General features: G+C 40.6%; 1 protein-coding gene across 2 annotated transcripts in view; it reads left to right on the plus strand.

The window, feature by feature from the left end:
- DNAJC13 (DnaJ heat shock protein family (Hsp40) member C13) overlaps positions 1-18,174 on the plus strand; it is a 75,663-nt gene that overhangs the window by 21,815 nt on the left and 35,674 nt on the right. For both annotated transcript variants that reach the window (XR_010794521.1, XM_066627885.1), the window contains exons 8-23: positions 217-312; positions 472-563; positions 1,550-1,716; positions 1,844-1,923; positions 2,005-2,174; positions 2,789-2,888; positions 3,628-3,735; positions 4,072-4,227; positions 4,980-5,036; positions 12,256-12,377; positions 12,822-12,897; positions 14,259-14,354; positions 14,538-14,681; positions 15,985-15,999; positions 16,679-16,761; positions 17,762-17,915. Coding sequence is in view for 1 of the 2 variants with exons in the window: in XM_066627885.1 (XP_066483982.1) it covers positions 217-312; positions 472-563; positions 1,550-1,716; positions 1,844-1,923; positions 2,005-2,174; positions 2,789-2,888; positions 3,628-3,735; positions 4,072-4,227; positions 4,980-5,036; positions 12,256-12,377; positions 12,822-12,897; positions 14,259-14,354; positions 14,538-14,681; positions 15,985-15,999; positions 16,679-16,761; positions 17,762-17,915 (1,716 nt within the window). In the remaining variant the exon portion in view is untranslated. The remainder of the gene's footprint in view (positions 1-216; positions 313-471; positions 564-1,549; positions 1,717-1,843; positions 1,924-2,004; positions 2,175-2,788; positions 2,889-3,627; positions 3,736-4,071; positions 4,228-4,979; positions 5,037-12,255; positions 12,378-12,821; positions 12,898-14,258; positions 14,355-14,537; positions 14,682-15,984; positions 16,000-16,678; positions 16,762-17,761; positions 17,916-18,174) is intronic.

Here is an 18,174-nt window from a genome sequence, read left to right on the forward strand (position 1 = left end):
ATTAAAGTCAAGGTTTTTGTCAGTGTCGGTACTGAATACTTTCTGGAGCTTTTCCTGGATAACCTAAAAATCATAGAATCTATGGGCAATAATATTACAGCTAAAGCTTTGGAAAAAGGAAATTGTTTCTAAATACATATGACATCTCTGTTTTGTTTTCCATCCATATCTCTAATAACAAGTACAATGTCTCTTCCCCCCCCCCCCATTTTTAAGGAGCCAGTGAAAAGGATATTGGCTCTTACAGAAACTTGCTTAGTGGAACGTGACCCAGCCACATACAATATTGCAACACTGAAACCCTTAGGAGAGGTAAGGAGAAATTTGGATCTGGAAAAAATATTAAAGGTTACAGTCATTAAAGTTTTTATTCTCCCTAAGCAACTCTTGTTCAGGTTGGAACTTTAAAAAATGAATGACAGAATAATAACATTTAGTACAGTTACCAATTTGACACACTTTCTTTTCAAGGTATTTGCACTAGTTTGCGATTCTGAAAATCCACAACTGTTTACCATAGAGTTTATCAAGGGACAAATCCGAAAATATTCTTCAACAGAGAGGTATCTTTTTTTAAATATTCTTGACTGTCAGTTGCTTTATTGGTATGTCAGATGAAGAACAGTAACCTTAGGCAAACCTACCTGATATGGTTAGCTTCACTACTAACGTAACCTTAGGCAAGGTGCTTACCTGATATGGTCACTATTGTAGACTACCTGTGCCTTTAAACTTGATTCGTATCTCTGCAAAGCTTAAAATGAGAACCAAGCTTATGCCACATCTGAAAAGGGAATTCAGTAGACTCTTTGAACTTGCCATCAGGCCCACACGGAAACCTGAGAAGATTCAAATAGTACTCTGAAAATGGCTTTTCCCTGCTGGTTTATGTAGGCTAGGACACAGTCCAAAAAATAAACCCATAGCAATGATGTAGTAGGAATGTAGTAGTATTGCACACACATAGCAAAGCAATGCACCATATACGATAAAAGAAAAGTAGAAATGTAGGTAAGTTTTACTTAACTAGTGTAACTTTTACAGGCCCCCCCAAAACTAATCCCACGAGCACGTGCGAAAACCACCAAGTCAGTAATATATTTACAGAGAGAAGAATATTACTGTGAAGAGGATTTAATGGAAAGTGTCTAAAAATTTTATTATCCCTCCAATCACCTTTTTAAGGATCTACCCATTTAAACTGCTAGTTTTTCTCCTGTTATCTCTCAAACTGTGGTGGTGTTCACCACAGTCAATGTATATGAAGGAAAGTTTACATTTCTTCCCTTCCCTCACCCTTTGCTAGGTCACGATGGAGATTACTATATACTATAATCTAAAGCACTATCAAGTTGAAAAGGTTCTACTATAAAATATTCTGTGTTTAGCATGGTTGCCTTCAAGTGCCCGTAAATTATTCCTCTGCATAAAAATAACTAGAGCATGTTCTTAAATGCTTGTGAGCATATTCAGGCATATTGTCTGACAGTTCTTAACTTCAGTATCCAACACTGCAATAGGAAAACATTTGAACAATTTCTTTTCCCAGGGATTCATTGTTAGCCAGTTTGCTAGATGGTGTAAGAGCCTCTGGCAATAGGGATGTCTGTGTGAAAATGACACCAACCGACAAAGGCCAGCGGTGGGGTCTGTTGAGTGTGCCAGTGGATGAGGAAGTTGAAAGTCTTCATCTGAGATTCTTGGCCACACCTCCAAGTAAGTCTTGTCTTTTCAGATCTGGAGCTGGTGCTTTTGTAAATCTCCACAAAGCAGAGATTGCTTGCCATGTAACTCTCCTACATGCTCCATCTGACATGTTTTAACCATCCTTATCTCATTGCAGATGGCAACTTCGCAGATGCTGTATTTAGGTTCAACGCTAACATTTCATACAGTGGAGTTCTGCATGCGGTTACACAAGATGTAAGTTGAAGAGAGTGTTTTATACCCTTTTTATGTTCTCTTGTTGAGGAAAAGATTGACATTGTTTCCTTCTTTCTTTAGGGCCTGTTTTCAGAAAACAAAGAGAAGCTCATAAATAACTCCATAACAGCATTGCTCTCTCAAGAGGGTGATGTTACAGCTTCTAATGCTGAGCTTGAAAGCCAGTTCCAAGCAGTTAGAAGATTGGTTGCTTCAAAAGCTGGATTCCTTGCTTTCACACAACTTCCAAGGTTGGTACTTTGAACAGCAGCCAGCCTAAATTATTCTAAGGTGGTTTACTTTTTGAGATCCTTACTAAAATCTAGATCTGTCATATTAGCTTCTATTGTTTTGACAATCCCAACCCCTTTTTGCTTTACTACCCCCTTTTAATCTGAATGACATATTTCCAGTGTCTTGTATGAATAAACAGGACTATGATGCAATGAAAAATGAAGAGCTAAGAACATCCACTTGGGTTTTGTATCCAAACTTGCAATTATTCCATGGCAAATGCTCATTTCCATATTTTTTTTTTGCATGTTTGATATAAGCCTCATTTGCACTTAATCATATATTTGATTTTCCATTAGGGACAGGATCCCATGACACTCATCTGTAGTTTAAGCATGAGCTTAAGGCTTTTAGTTTTGCTGTGACAGCTGTGCTATTCACAATTGCCAGGTTATATTGTGTTGAAATTGGTGACTAGGAAGTAATTAACATTAGTTTATAATGATGTGTATCTTCTGCCACCCACTGGCTGTCTTGAACTTCTTAACTTGGTAGGTAGTTCTTGGTTTTAGATTATTTATATTGCTGCTGTTTCAGTACTTAGCTAATACCTTGCTGTGTTCTTTTACAGATTTCGGGAGCGCCTGGGTGTGAAAGTTGTGAAGGCTCTTAAAAGAAACAATGATGGAGTAACGCATGCTTCCATTGATATGCTCTGTGCCCTCATGTGTGTAAGTACTTTAACTCAAGTGTGGTAGTATAGAATAACTATCCTTCTAATTGGCAATGCCAGGAATTGAAGCTGGGAGCCTCTGCATGCAAAGCATGCACTCTGTCACTGTGTGATAGCGATTAGATACATTGTAATATCTTGATCAGTCATGTTAATTTAACTACATCAGCTGAACAAATTATAATTTTGTAAAATGACCTTTAACACTTTTTATATGCAAGAAAACTAGTATTTTAAAAAGTAGGGTGGTTTACTTTGGTTGAGTTATGCATCAAGTTACGCTTATAAGAAAGTTGCCTAGGTAGAGAGATGCAGAATTGCTACCAGAAAAGTTGTAGTTCGACCTGTACCCTCTGCTAAAGTACTTGTTTTGATTAGGTCCTCTTCAGTATAAAGGGCTGTGCTCATCATTTCACATTTTTTGCTGTCCAGACTTCCTTAACTCTGAGATCATCTGACTGTACACTCTTCCTTGATGTGTTGGGGGAGGAGCAGTGGCATAAGGAAAGAAATTGGTTCTAGAGTAGGTGTTTTCTTGATGTAGGGCATACATAAGCAGGCTTCCTTATTTTGAAATACATAGAACAAGGTCTGCCTTTGAAACCTTTAACTTTTATCATGGGTTTCCTATTATTGCTGCTACAATTGTAGCCTCAAGCATTGGAGTGTTTGCAAAGGAGGCTCCCTAAGATTGAGGAGTTAAAACAGTTCTGATCAAATGCTGTCTTTATGCCTAGCCCATGCACGATGACTATGACCTGAGGCAAGAACAGTTAAACAAAGCATCCCTTCTTTCTTCAAAGAAGTTTCTGGAAAACTTATTGGAGAAATTCAATTCCCATGTGGTAAGTCTGCACATTTAGATCTCTTGAATGCTAAAGGGTGGGTTGAAGAGTGTGCAGCATAGACAGTTTGGAAGTTTGCAAAGATCTTCAACCATCTGATCATGGTTTTTAGTGGACATGTGATTTACCATTGCATCTGATTTTAGGACTTCTTTGAATATTACATTATCTGGATAGCTGCATTAGGGAACTTACATGAAGGCAGTGTCTTGTACATTTTGAAGCCAAAACTACAAATAGGGTCACTTCTCTGTAGCTCATGAACCATACAGATTTTTGTGACCGGCTTTGAAAAATATTTTCATATCTGAAATTCTCAAATATTTTTCATTTTAGGAACATGGAACGGGTGCCCTAGTTATTAGTTCACTTTTGGACTTCCTTACCTTTGCCCTCTGTGCTCCATATAGCGAGACTACTGAAGGGCAACAATTCGATATGTTGCTAGAAATGGTTGCATCTAACGGAAGAACCCTCTTTAAGCTCTTCCAGGTGAGCTTGCTGTGAACAAAGGACTACAAAGGTGGTTCTGTGTTTCTGTCCCTATTTGCTTATTTTGTTTGTGAAATTGAAGCAAATGCTTTAGATGAGTTGGCTCTGAGGGAAAATTTGTATTTCTGTTTCAAAGTTCATATTTTTAAGACAGTGCAGCATGCATTGTAAGTTTGAAAAAGCAATTTGTCATATAGAAGAAGGGCCTGTTACTCAAAAGGAAAAAAAAATATTAAAAATTCCATTGGGTATGTCAAAGCCCTTTGCAATGCCTAAAGTAGCTTTTTGAAACCTGGCTATAAAGAGAGTTGTACACAAAGTATTTTATGAAGCAAAACGTTATAGTAAGGCCATTTTACATGTGACATTATCCTATATAGAATGGATTACTTCCAGGTGGGGAGTAGCAGTATTTCGCTGCCTTGGGTGTTGTTCAAGGGAGAAAAGTGGGATATAAACAGAATGAATAAATCAATAATATTTTCATGTTACTTCACTATGTACTGCTGTATAGATCTAAGAACAATGAGTCTCTATTATTTAGGAATATGTTCAGCTGGTTAACTGATATCCTAGACTAGATCTCCTATTAAAATATTTTACAGGTAATGAGAGCTAGAACAACAACTGCAGTTTTGGTGTGTTTTCCCTGTTCTCAGTATCTCAATTCTCTCCTGTTTGGAGAGTATAAGTAATGTTCTGGAAAATATTGATCTGTACTCATTTTGTTTTTTTGTCACTTGTTCTCTTAGCACCCTTCCATGGCCATTGTAAAGGGAGCTGGGTTGGTTATGAAGGCAATTATAGAGGTAAGATTTATTATGTAACTATTTTGGTGCATTTCATGTTGTATGGGAGGGGGCCCTTATCCATGGATTCCATATCCATGATTTCACTTATCCGCAGATCTGATTTGCGCCCCCCCCATGCACATGCCCCCTCCAAAGGTGAGCGGAGCTCTGCTCCCCTCACCTATGGAGAGTCTGCTGGGCCCAGCAGAGGTCGCACTCATCTGCTGGGCTCAAACTGGCTTTTGGAGTAAAAAAAAGTCACTTCTGGAAAAAAAACAACTCGCTTCCAACTGAGTCTTTACCCGGACATCCTAATGCCTTATAAAACATCACTTCGGATTTTTCAAAAAATCAAGTGACTTTATTTTACTCAAAGAATCAGAATGAGCCCAGCAGAGGCTGCAGGCAGATGCATGTGGCCTGTGCTGGGCTCAGAAGACCCTCCAGAGATGAGGGGAGCAGATCTCTGAAGGGGAAGTGTTCCCTGATATCCACAATTTCACATAACTGCAGCAGGTTCTGGAACAGAACCCCCACAGATACCGGTGCATGCTTGTGTACCCTTAGAAGTGGGAGCATCAAACATCTTGTGTAAAATAGTCATCTGGATATGTTTTTAGAAAGAATATTTTCTAATGTTCTCTTCCGCAGAAGTTGTATACAGGTGTCTCGTTTGAAGCAGGCCTGTGGGCTTGGCTTGACTTCCCTGCAGCAGTGCAGGTGCCCGTCATCTTACGTGAGGGTTGTGTTCCAGAGCTGATGCATAAAGTTAAAATTGTTCAAAATTACACTGAAAATCCCTTGCATCCAGAAAGTATGTACTGACTCTTTAAAAATTGCAAGAGACAGGTAGGGACCAAGGGAACAGTAGCTTCATTCTCCAGTCTCAGGCATGTATTTCGTAAGTGGAATAATTAACTATCAGTTTTTAGCAACCCATTCTTTTGAATCACCCCCTCCCCCCCAGTTAAAATCAAATGGAATGAGAAAACTAAGGTCTTTTTCTTTTTCTTTTTTTTGGCCCTAGTGGCAGCAGGTGGCTCCTTACCTAGTGGGCCATCACTCCCCAGGTTTTATTCTTTGGATCAATTCTTGAACATGTATGGGGCCTTTATTAATTTTTTAGTGGACTCATTGGGTCAGTATCAAGCCTTTCCATCTGGAATAAGGAATAACTGCTATCTCCAAGATTTAGACCTAACCTGTAAAGCATTAAAAAAGGACCTTCGTAGGATTTACAAAGAGTATAAAGACAGTCACAGTTCTAATCTGCTCCCCAGTTATTTTTTCACAAGGTAGCGCTTGGCTGATGCTCTTAAATTCTGCTCTCAGTGAGCTAGGTGGCACCTCCTTGCAAAGACTGTGATCTCCAATAATTCAAAAATGTTTTGGAAAATAATTTCAGGCGGCAAATTTCAAGAGTTTGTTTTTTGACTATTGCATTCTGGAGCCTGACCTTAACTATACTGTGTTAGCTGAAGTGCCCCTGTGGCCACAAGTTTCAATTGATGAAGTGGTGGCACTCATTAGTCAGATTAAGAATGGTAAAGTGGCTGGCCCAGACAAAATTCCCTCTCATATAATCAAGGCTGCACCCCTATGGTGGGCTGCTATCATCGCTGACCTATTTACTTGGGTAGATAAAACCGGAATTCTATCTGGATCTTGGTTACAATCAAAGGTAATACCTATTTTCAAAAAAGGAGATAGGATTTGCCCTCAGATTACAGGCCTATTGGCCCTCTTTCTGTCCCTGGTAAACTGTATGCACTCCATTTTTTTTTAAAACAGATTAACATCATGGATAGAGAAGTATGACATTCTGGGAGCTGAACAAGTGGATTTTAGAGCTGGCAAATCTCTTGGACCATTGTCTAGTTCTAACACATCTTGCTGAGAAGCTGTTATCTAAGCCGCATTCTAAATTGTTTTCTGCCTTGTTAGATTTGAAGGCTGCTTTTGATTCAGTTATCAGAATTCTGTTATGGTCCAAATTATCTAAATTAGGCACTGACCCCAGATTATTTCTGATCAAGAGATTGTATTCCAATACTACATGTCGGGTCACATTGAGCCTTTAAGGAAACCTCTCTGACTCTTCTCATACTAATAAAGGAGTGAAGCAAGACTGTGTCCTTGCCCCCACTTCATTTAATCTAGTCCTTAATGATTTATCAATGCATTTGGCCTCCACTGACTCCCACTGCCCCAAACTTAGTCATTGGCGGGTACCTTTGTTACGGTACACAGATGAGATGAAACTGATATCCAGGACATGTGTCAGGTTAAAATGCCTGATAGCTGGTTGTATTCAATATCTTTCTGTCAATGACCTCCAACTTAACTACACCAAATCTAAAATCTTAGTGTTTGAGAAATCCTTGTAAACACCATTCTTGGGTTTTCCATGGCAAGGCGATCCAACAGGTTAAGATGTTTAAGTATCTGGAATTGAACTTCCAGTACAGATGGTCATGGATCCCTCAATGTAATTTGGTACTCAAATCAGCCATATTCTCATCTCAGGCCATTTTACGCTTCTTTTATTTGAGAAGCAATTCATTCATCCCAGCAGCTCTGCACATTTTTAATGCTAAAATTTCTCCCTACGCAGCACTCTGCCTGGAATCAGGTCAACACAGATTGGAGTTACATGCATGGTCCAGTTTTTTAAAATACTGGGCCAAAGTCTTTTTCAGGGCTGATCACGACTTGCTGCTAAAGGGGCTATAGACTGATCCAACGTTAACCCCTTGCCTAGTACTATTTCATAAAAAAAACTCAACAGATGGGCCTTGAGGTCGATCTACAAGGAGCTCCCTCTCCAGAGGTTATTACCAGACTTGTGAAAACCAGACTATATGATATAGAAAGGCAAGAGATTCTAAGTGCAGCACAGAAAAAATGTTCCCCTCTGAATTTTCATATTAAAATTACAAGTGGTCAACAACCAAAAATATCTGTCCCTCCTAGTGCACCCCCTGGAGAGAAGGGCCTTTACCTTGGCACGTTGTAACGTGACCCCCTCTAATGACTTACATGGCAGATTTAAATTACCAGGCTTGTGCAGCGATGTAATACTGGGGGCATGCTATCGTCCTCCAGACCAGAAATCGGATGGGGACCTTGAAATGAGGAAACAGATCAGGGAGGTGACAAGGAGGGACAGGGTTGTAATCATGGGGGACTTCAATTATCCTCATATTGACTGGGTCAATTTGTGTTCTGGTCACGATAAGGAAACCAGATTTCTTGACGTGCTAAATGACTGTGGCTTAGAGCAGCTAGTCACGGAGCCCACCAGAGGGCAGGTGACTCTGGATTTAATATTGTGCGGTACGCAGGACCTGGTTAGAGATGTAAATGTTACTGAGCCATTGGGGAACAGTGATCATGCTGCGATCCGTTTTGACGTGCACGTTGGGGGAAGAATACCAGGCAAATCTCTAACAAAAACCCTTGACTTCCGACGGGCGGACTTCCCTCAAATGAGGAGGCTGGTTAGAAGGAGGTTGAAAGGGAGGGTAAAAAGAGTCCAATCTCTCCAGAGTGCATGGAGGCTGCTTAAAACAACAGTAATAGAGGCCCAGCAGAGGTGTATACCGCAAAGAAAGAAGGGTTCCACTAAATCCAGGAGGGTGCCCACATGGCTAACCAGCCAAGTTAGAGAGGCTGTGAAGGGCAAGGAAGCTTCCTTCCATAAATGGAAGTCTTGCCCTAATGAGGAGAATAAAAAGGAACATAAACTGTGGCAAAAGAAAGGTGATACTGGAGGCCAAGCGAGACTATGAGGAACGCATGGCCAGCAACATTAAGGGGAATAATAAAAGCTTCTTCAAATATGTTAGAAGCAGGAAACCCGCCAGAGAAGCGGTTGGCCCTCTGGATGGTGAGGGAGGGAAAGGGGAGATAAAAGGAGACTTAGAGATGGCAGAGAAATTAAATGAGTTCTTTGCATCTGTCTTCATGGCAGAAGACCTCGGGCAGATACCGCTGCCCGAACGGCCCCTCCTGACCAAGGAGTTAAGTCAGATAGAGGTTAAAAGAGAAGATGTTTCAGACCTCATTGATAAATTAAAGATCAATAAGTCACCGGGCCCTGATGGCATCCACCCAAGAGTTATTAAGGAATTGAAGAATGAAGTTGCAGACCTCTTGACTAAGGTATGCAACTTGTCCCTCAAAACGGCCATGGTGCCAGAAGATTGGAGGATAGCAAATGTCACGCCTATTTTTAAAAAGGGAAAGAGGGGGGACCCGGGAAACTATAGGCCGATCAGCCTAACATCCATACCGGGTAAGATGGTGGAATGCCTCATCAAAGATAGGATCTCAAAACACATAGACGAACAAGCCTTGCTGAGGGAGAGTCAGCATAGCTTCTGTAAGGGTAAGTCTTGCCTCACAAACCTTATAGAATTATTTGAAAAGGTCAACATGCATGTGGATGCGGGACAACCCGTGGACATTATATATCTGGACTTTCAGAAGGCGTTTGACACGGTCCCTCACCAAAGGCTACTGAAAAAACTCCACAGTCAGGGAATTAGAGGACAGGTCCTCTCGTGGATTGAGAACTGGTTGGAGGCCAGGAAGCAGAGAGTGGGTGTCAATGGGCAATTTTCACAATGGAGAGAGATGAAAAGCGGTGTGCCCCAAGGATCTGTCCTGGGACCGGTGCTTTTCAACCTCTTCATAAATGACCTGGAGACAGGGTTGAGCAGTGAAGTGGCTAAGTTTGCAGACGACACCAAACTTTTCCGAGTGGTGAAGACCAGAAGTGATTGTGAGGAGCTCCAGAAGGATCTCTCCAGACTGGCAGAATGGGCAGCAAAATGGCAGATGCGCTTCAATGTCAGTAAGTGTAAAGTCATGCAAATTGGGGCAAAAAATCAAAACTTTAGATATAGGCTGATGGGTTCTGAGCTGTCTGTGACAGATGATCTTGGGGTGGTGGTGGACAGGTCGATGAAAGTGTCGACCCAATGTACGGCGGCAGTGAAGAAGGCCAATTCTATGCTTGGGATCATTAGGAAGGGTATTGAGAACAAAACGGCTAGTATTATAATGCCGTTGTACAAATCTATGGTAAGGCCACACCTGGAGTATTGTGTCCAGTTCTGGTCGCCGCATCTCAAAAAAGACATAGTGGAAATGGAAAAGGTGCAAAAGAGAGCAACTAAGATGATTACGGGGCTGGGGCACTTTCCTTATGAGGAAAGGCTACGGTGTTTGGGCCTCTTCAGCCTAGAAAAGAGACGCCTGAGGGTGGACATGATTGAGACATACAAAATTATGCAGGGGATGGACAGAGTGGATAGGGAGATGCTCTTTACACTCTCACATAATACCAGAACCAGGGGACATCCACTAAAATTGAGTGTTGGGCGGGTTAGGACAGACAAAAGAAAATATTTCTTTACTCAGCATGTGGTTGGTCTGTGGAACTCCTTGCCACAGGATGTGGTGCTGGCGTCTAGTCTTGACGCCTTTAAAAGGGGATTGGACAAGTTCCTGGAGGAAAAATCCATTATGGGGTACAAGCCATGATGTGTATGCGCAACCTCCTGATTTTAGAAATGGGTTATGTCAGAATGCCAGATGCAAGGGAGGGCACCAGGATGAGGTCTCTTGTTATCTGGTGTGCTCCCTGGGGCATTTGGTGGGCCGCTGTGAGATACAGGAAGCTGGACTAGATGGGCCTATGGCCTGATCCAGTGGGGCTGTTCTTATGTTCTTATGTTCTTATTTAGAAACGCCTCCTGGGAAGATCGTTTATGTAGCTGCAATTTAGGTGAAGTAGAATCATCCACACACATTATGTTGTACCGTCCCAGATGTCAAGCACTAAGACAGCAATTTCTCGCTCCATGCTAAAACAGGGCATTCTGAGAAAGCTATAATTCAGTTCCTTCTAGCAGGTGATGTAGAGCATACAACCCTCTCAGTCGCACAGTTCCTAAATTTGAGTAATTTGAATCGAGCCAAGCTTTCTGTAGCAAGTAATCACTGAGTACATTACATCTTTGGCAATATCTGCAGAGTAACTGATTGTTTTCTGTCTTTTAAATAATTCATGTTTGTATGTAAAATGTATTGTACGTTTGTATCTGTGTGTACATGTAGGTGTGCACATATACATATATTTGTGTACTACTTAGGTTTATATTCTCTCTGCGGTTTCTGTACAGAGTCTTCACCTACCAAATGTTTATGCCTAATAAAGGTTGACTTGACTTGCTAAAATTTCAGCCCAGCTCCTCTATGGGATTCAGATTTGGCTGCCAGCCTTCATTCTGGAGGTTGAGAGAATCCTTTCAACTTTTTTATATAAGACCTTTGGTTTAGCCCACCGTACTCCATATGTAACCTTAAGTTTGGAGGCTGGGCAATATAGATGAGCTTGGGCCAGATTCTGGCTCAGTGTTTGCTTCAGTGTAGGACAAGCTCCTCTTCTTCAAGCTTTACTTTCTGATAACTGGCAGTCCCTGGGTTTCCATCATTTTATCTTCTAAATTCATTCTGTTGGTCTCCCGCTGGACTCTTTGGGCAATGAGTATTTGGGGCAGATTATGGGACACTGAAAGCCAGGAAATTAATGCAGCTGCTAATAAGACCTGCTCCCCCCTTCAGCTGCAGTTACCATTGATCCTTGGCTATCATCCCAGATATCTGCATTTGTTAAATGTTCCTCAGACCCATCCAGCTTTTGCACTTGCCCTTGTTCTTTGTTTGGAAACACCATTGTTCCCCAGCCATGTGTTGAATGTAGATTCAGTGTTCATCTTCCTGTTTAGGGCAGCTATTCTGCTTAGCAACACTCCTTAGTCAGCCTGGCTTCTCCTGGAATTCACTTTCCTTCTGACAGTGGAATATTGCAGGCTTAAGAAGGTCGTTCAGAAACTCTTTGCCAACCAGTGTAGATTGTATGCCATGCAGTTTATCACAGGTTGCACCAAGGCAGGCATTCTTGCATAAAAGAACAATGGTCACACATACTTGGAAAACATAAAAATCAGCAGTCTTTCAAATCTGCCAAGTCCTAATTGGAGCAGGTCCCTGTAAGGAAGGGAGCAGAAATAAAGAAAACAGTGCAGTGTGATACCTTGCTATCAAGCAAGTAGCAGTGTGATACTTGCTATCAAGATTTCTTCCCTCCAGTAATTTATATTATAACTGCAGAATGTCTTAATTAAGATTCTTTTGTCGTTCTCATTTTCTTTCCCTATTTCCAAAGGAGGGTGATAAAGAAATAGCAACAAAAATGCAAGAACTTGCCCTCAGTGAAGGTGCCTTACCTCGTCACTTGCATGCTGCTATGTTTACAATAAGCACAGATCAAAGGATGCTTACAAATAGGTAAGTTGACACTGGCTTCTGTGATACTTTTCCTTCCTAATATGGTACCACCTTTTCTCTCATTGAAGCTGATCTCTGTACATGGAACTTCTGGGATGAGTGAAAAGTCCTGTTCAACCTTACTCTTGCTGTCCCCACATATAGACTTGATATGCAGGAGGGTATCGGGTGAAAATTCATAAGCAAAGGTATTGGAAGATGTTGAAAACCAATACAATTGCATTAATAACAATTTGAAAGATAACCAGTGTGGTAATGTAGGTTGCTTTTTTATATTTGCTTTCACATCAGTGTTACTTTCCCTGGGTCTCTGAGATGGTACAGGCTACAAATCAAAGAAACAGAGCAAATTGGGGTGGATTTTAGATTCTTAAATGGAATAATAGTGGAGTGAAAGGTTTGATATAGACTAAACTTTGCTTGCTCTGTCTTTTCACTTTTCAGACAGCTGAGTAGACATTTAGTAGGCCTCTGGACAGCTGAAAATGCCACTGCTTTGAACTTGTTGAAGCGTATTTTGGTAAGTGCCTTAAGTGTCATCCTTAATTATACTCATGATATTTTGGAGTTGACTTGGCTGTTCAACAACAACAACAGAAGAAACCTGTGTTCAGTAAATGTATACTTCAGAATAATTATAAACCTAATAGTAGAATAGTGGAATAGTGAATAAACCTTATTCATTATAAGCTTTAATCTCAGTAGATAGCAGCTGGGATGTAGCGAACCCTTAGAGCAGGGGTGCCCAAACCCCAACCTGGGGGCCACTTGCGACCCTCAGGGACTCCCAGTCCAGCCCGCAGGGAACTTCCAGTCTCCAATGAGCCTCTGGCCCTCCAGAGACTTGCTGGAGCCCACGCTGGACCAACGCAACTGTTCTCAGCATGAGGACAACTATTCTCTCGCATGAGCTGTGCAACAAGGGCTGCTTGCTGTTTGACATCTGTGATGCAGCAGCAGAGGAAACACTGGGCTTGCTTTGTGCAAGGCTTTTTATAGGCCTTGAGCTATTGCAAGACCTTCATTCATTCATATAAAGTCCATCTCTAATATATTCATTTATGTAAATTTATTCAAATTTTATTTCCGGCCCCCAACACAGTGACAGAGAGATGATGTGGCCCTCTTGCCAAAAAGTTTGGACACTCCTGCCTTAGAGCATGCACATGAGTTGTTGCATGAATCCTGGTATTTCCCAAGGATTTTCGTTTTTCAAATTGCACTTGCTTGCATTGTCAGAGGTTCCTTCATATTCTTGGAGAGACGTGTTCAGTGGAGCTGGTGGCTACTTTCAGAAGAAAAGAGTTGAGAGAAACCTAAGGGGAAAAAGAAGGGAGCAAGGGGAATTAAATCAACACAAAGGGCCATTTTACCTGTATAGGCTGTAGACTTTTCCAGGTAGGGGGAAAATATGTGCACAAACATGTTTGAAGGTAGCATACATGTGTATCGTGCTGCATGTGACAAACCTACTCCATGCTACATGTCGCGTACCTGGGTGAGGGGGGAGAATAGGTAAGAAATTTCAAGTCCACAGACATAAAAGGTAGTGAAATATAGAAGCTGCCCCAAATAGTGAGAATTGATCAGAGAGTTGAGAGGTATATCTAATCTTGAATTAGTACAATATCTTTTGCTGTATATACTGACCCAGATACTCTGTGATCATGTCCTCATCCTCTCTCTCTCGATGCAAATACAAACAGAAGCGGTTTGCTATATGTGGGATTCTGTTCCTTGTTATATTAGAGCAGTATTTCTTCAGTTGGGCTCAGCCACTGAATTTTATATGCTTTACTGAGTAGTTCGTAGTTCTATTCTGGTTTACTATTCTCGTTGAATTCTATTCAAGAAAATGTTATGGATGTCTTATGTGTTTAGCCATCAGGCTTGCTCTTGTACTTGGACAGTAGTGACCCTGTTCCTGAAAAAGATGCTGATCGGATGCATATTAGAGATAACTTGAAAATTGCAAATGTAAGTGTGAAATATTTCCACCTTTCAATAGGCTTTAATGTTCTGTTAATGTGGGTGATATTGTTTAGTGTGCTGTCTCTTTTAGGGGCATGGCACTCTTGAAAGCTGTTTTAAGTTGTTCAGCATTTAAGTGTCTCATTCCCAAGAAATGAATATTGATTAATGATGAGCTCTGTTCTACAGGATCAGTATGGCAAGTTTAATAAAGTACCAGAGTGGCAAAGACTTGCGGGAAAAGCTGCTAAAGAAGTTGAAAAATTTGCCAAAGAGAAAGTAGATTTGGTTTTGATGCACTGGAGAGACAAAATGGGAATAGCACAGAAAGAGGTGAGGCTCTTTACCTTCTCTTTGCACTTTGGGCACCAATGTTCATTATTCTTTCTCCATAAGTCAGGATGACTACTTGATTGGTTCAATTAATGATTGAGATTGTTGGAGCAATCTTGGTCATGCTCACGTTGGTGTGTTTGTGAACTAGGTTTTTAATATATGTTAATCTTTCATGGTGTCAACTGGACTTGCCTAATCAGCATCAGTATTTCTTTGTAATACTCGAAAAGTGTGGGGTTGAGGCAGTAATTGGCACTGCCAGCTCATCTGCTACCTTCCCATAAAGATGTGGCAACTGGGTTGCGCATCATGCTTAAGTGGTGAATGTATGAGCTGGAATTTTTTCATGTTATACTGAACTGTATCCAAAAAACATGAATTCCTGCTGAGCACCATTTGAAATCAGTGGAGAAAAGTTGATTATGACTAACTGAATCCCAATAATTTCCAATGGGACTTGAATTGTATTATAATGCAGGAGTTATGAAGTGTACTTGACTTTTGTGGTTGTAAAATATCACACTTTCTTGATGACAGGAAGTCTATTTTCTGCTTCCTGATGGTTGATCTTAAGTGGTTAGAAAAGTGTGTTTGTAAACACCTCAGACACACCAACCACTTGGTTATATTTTCCCTTTAATCATATTCCCTTTATCCTCTCATTGTACTTGCTTTCTTTTCCTGTGATTGGGTCCCCATTCTTCTGCTTGCTGATTGTTCTTATTACTAATCTTGGTGTATGTGGGCTTTTGGCTCTGTTGTGGCTTTATGGAGTATGGGATTGTCTTTATTTTGCTTTTGAAATGGTAAGGGAGAGGGTAAGATTCTTCTGTTCAGTTCTTTCACATTTAATCTCTGCTATCCCAAATCTCAAAATATGATACAAGTGGGGGAAAAAAACTATATTTGGAACATATATTTTGCTCCATGTGACAATATCAGAATCTTAGGTTTTTTTTAAAAAATTTAAATGGAATGAAGTAAGAAGTGAGGAACTAGTTCTGTGTATAGATTGCTTTTTGCTTCAGTTGGTAGATGACACATGTCATGAGGATTGTAGCTGAGCTTTTCAGAGCTGTTGTACATTGGGTTGAACCAGTAATGCACACTTGAAATATATGTGTCCACTAGCTGTACCTGTTGGAGATGTGGTTCAGGTTTCAGGCTTTTCCAAGAGTGATCATGTTTCTAGTGAGTTGGCTTGAAAGGCTCTTTGTAGTTGATTGTTCTAGGTATTGCATTAAGAGCCATTTTTGTTAAATTCAATTTTTTTTTCTTTCTACTTCCCAAATACAACCAGGACAGGAACAATATGGTGAGTCTGAGTCCTTATTCCTTTTGAGTAGGCTGCCTTGAACTGTGCTTGGCATGTAGTGATTTCAGTATACAGTAGATTTGATAAATACCTTCACTAAGTCTGCCTTGGATTCTTCTCTGCAGCTGTTTAATGTCTGTTCTTCAAGAAAGTAATTTCACTTACTTAGCATTGCATCTTGCAGTTCTATTTTTGGGTACCCAATTACAGATTAACAGGTATGATTGTCTTTTCCAATAGCTCTTTGTAACATCCTAAAGATGCACTGATTTAGTAAAAGATAGCACTGCCAATAGTGCCAATAGATACAAATAGCTCTTTGTAACATCCTAAAGATGCACTGATTTAGTAAAAGACAGATTTGACATGTACAAATATTCAGCTTGATTTGTTGACCTGTTATTTATAAAATGGAGTTGTGCTGAGATAGTTGCTCACTCTAACTCTTTAGCATGCTCTCTCTTCCTCCCCCCCCCCAAGTGTGAGTGAGTGTATGTGTTACTTTCTTTAGAAGAAAATCATATTTAAATTTTGGAATTCAGAAAGCTTAGCCCTTCAAAGAGAAACATAATTCAAAATTTTGTTCAGATTGTTAGGAGTGGTGTTTATAACCTGTGATCTCATTTCACAAAATGTTGTATGAGAATTGTCCTCAAATTTGGTTTATCTATCTTTACAGAATATTAATCAAAAGCCAGTAATACTGAGGAAGCGAAGGCAAAGAATAAAAATACAAGCAAACTGGGACCTCTTCTATTATAGGTAAATGTTTAGTGACGTGTTTTCTACTTTTATTTATTTATTGGAACGACTTATCAAATTCTGGTCAGACTTGCAAGTTCGAAAAGTACATAGGAAACTAGCTTATACTAAATGAGGCAATTGGTCCATTTGCTCAATATTGTCTATGCTGATTGGCAAGAGTTCTATAGGATTTCAGAAAAGGGGCTTTTCTTAGCCCCACACGAAAATACCTGGGATCTTGTTCCTACAAAGCATGTGTTCAACCACTGATCTATAACCCACCTAATTACCATTCAGATGTGAAAATGTGCTTTTATATAAATGTCTGTGGTAGAACAAAATGCTGTAGGGAGGCAAAAGTGCAATCCTTTGCATATCTTCTCAGAAGCAAGTTTCATTGTGTTCAGTGGGAAATACTCCCAGAAAAGGATATAATTCTAGGATTATGGACTTGGAGACCTTGGCCAGAAACTCCTGCAGTCTTGTTTAGACTTGTCCATGTCAACTGGGCTTTCTTTTTTGTTTGAACAGCACCTCCTATGTTTTGTTGCAGACATCATAGGATGGAGACCGCTAAGCACCTGCAAAGGCTTCCCTGGCACAGACAGTGCTTACCGTTCCGCAGGGGAGCTGCAACAAAGTGCCTCCATTTGCTGCCATTCTTCCTTACATCCAGTTGCTTCTGCCCAGGCATTGGAGGTTGGAAGCGGCTAGACACAAGGAGGAATGGGGGTGAACGGTGGCACTTTGTCATGGCTCCCATGTAGAATGGCAAGCATCATTCACTTGGGAGTGGGCTTTGAAAGGGCGCCAAGTCCGCCCCACGGGCTGGAGTCTGGAGCCCTGTTCTAAGGTGATCTTCGTGTACAGTATGTTGAAAAAATGCAAGTGAAATATTATATCACCTTGTATCCTTACTAGTGTGTTTGTTTTGGTTGGTTTGTACCATGCAAGTAAAAATCTTGCTACAAATGGTAAAAGACTGTGGAAAATGAATTTCTCATATTTTTCTATGTAGATTTCTTCAAGATCATGCTAGATCCAACTTGATTTGGAATTTCAAAACTCGAGAAGAATTAAGAGATACCCTAGAATCTGAAATGCGGGCGTTTCAGATGGATAGGGAACTTGGCAGTGCTAATGTCATCTCCTGGAATCATCAAGAATTTGAGGTACATCTTTATCCATGTTTTGTGTTTCCTGTAACCTCATTAAAAATGCCATTGGTTTTTGCATGTGCCTAAATACATATAGTATTTACAGATGCTAGTATGAAAAACAAGCTTCTTTTTGTCTGAAATGCTTGTGTAGTTAAAATTTAGTGCTCATTACATGGCTTATGCCTTCTAACTATGAAGTTGTTAGCATTATTAATCTAAGGCAGGGGTCTCCAAACCCCAGCCCAGAAGCCAGATGCGGCCCCTGGCAAAC

Source organism: Tiliqua scincoides, chromosome 5 (genome assembly GCF_035046505.1).
Source record: "Tiliqua scincoides isolate rTilSci1 chromosome 5, rTilSci1.hap2, whole genome shotgun sequence".
Classification (NCBI taxonomy): Eukaryota; Metazoa; Chordata; class Lepidosauria; order Squamata; family Scincidae; genus Tiliqua; species Tiliqua scincoides.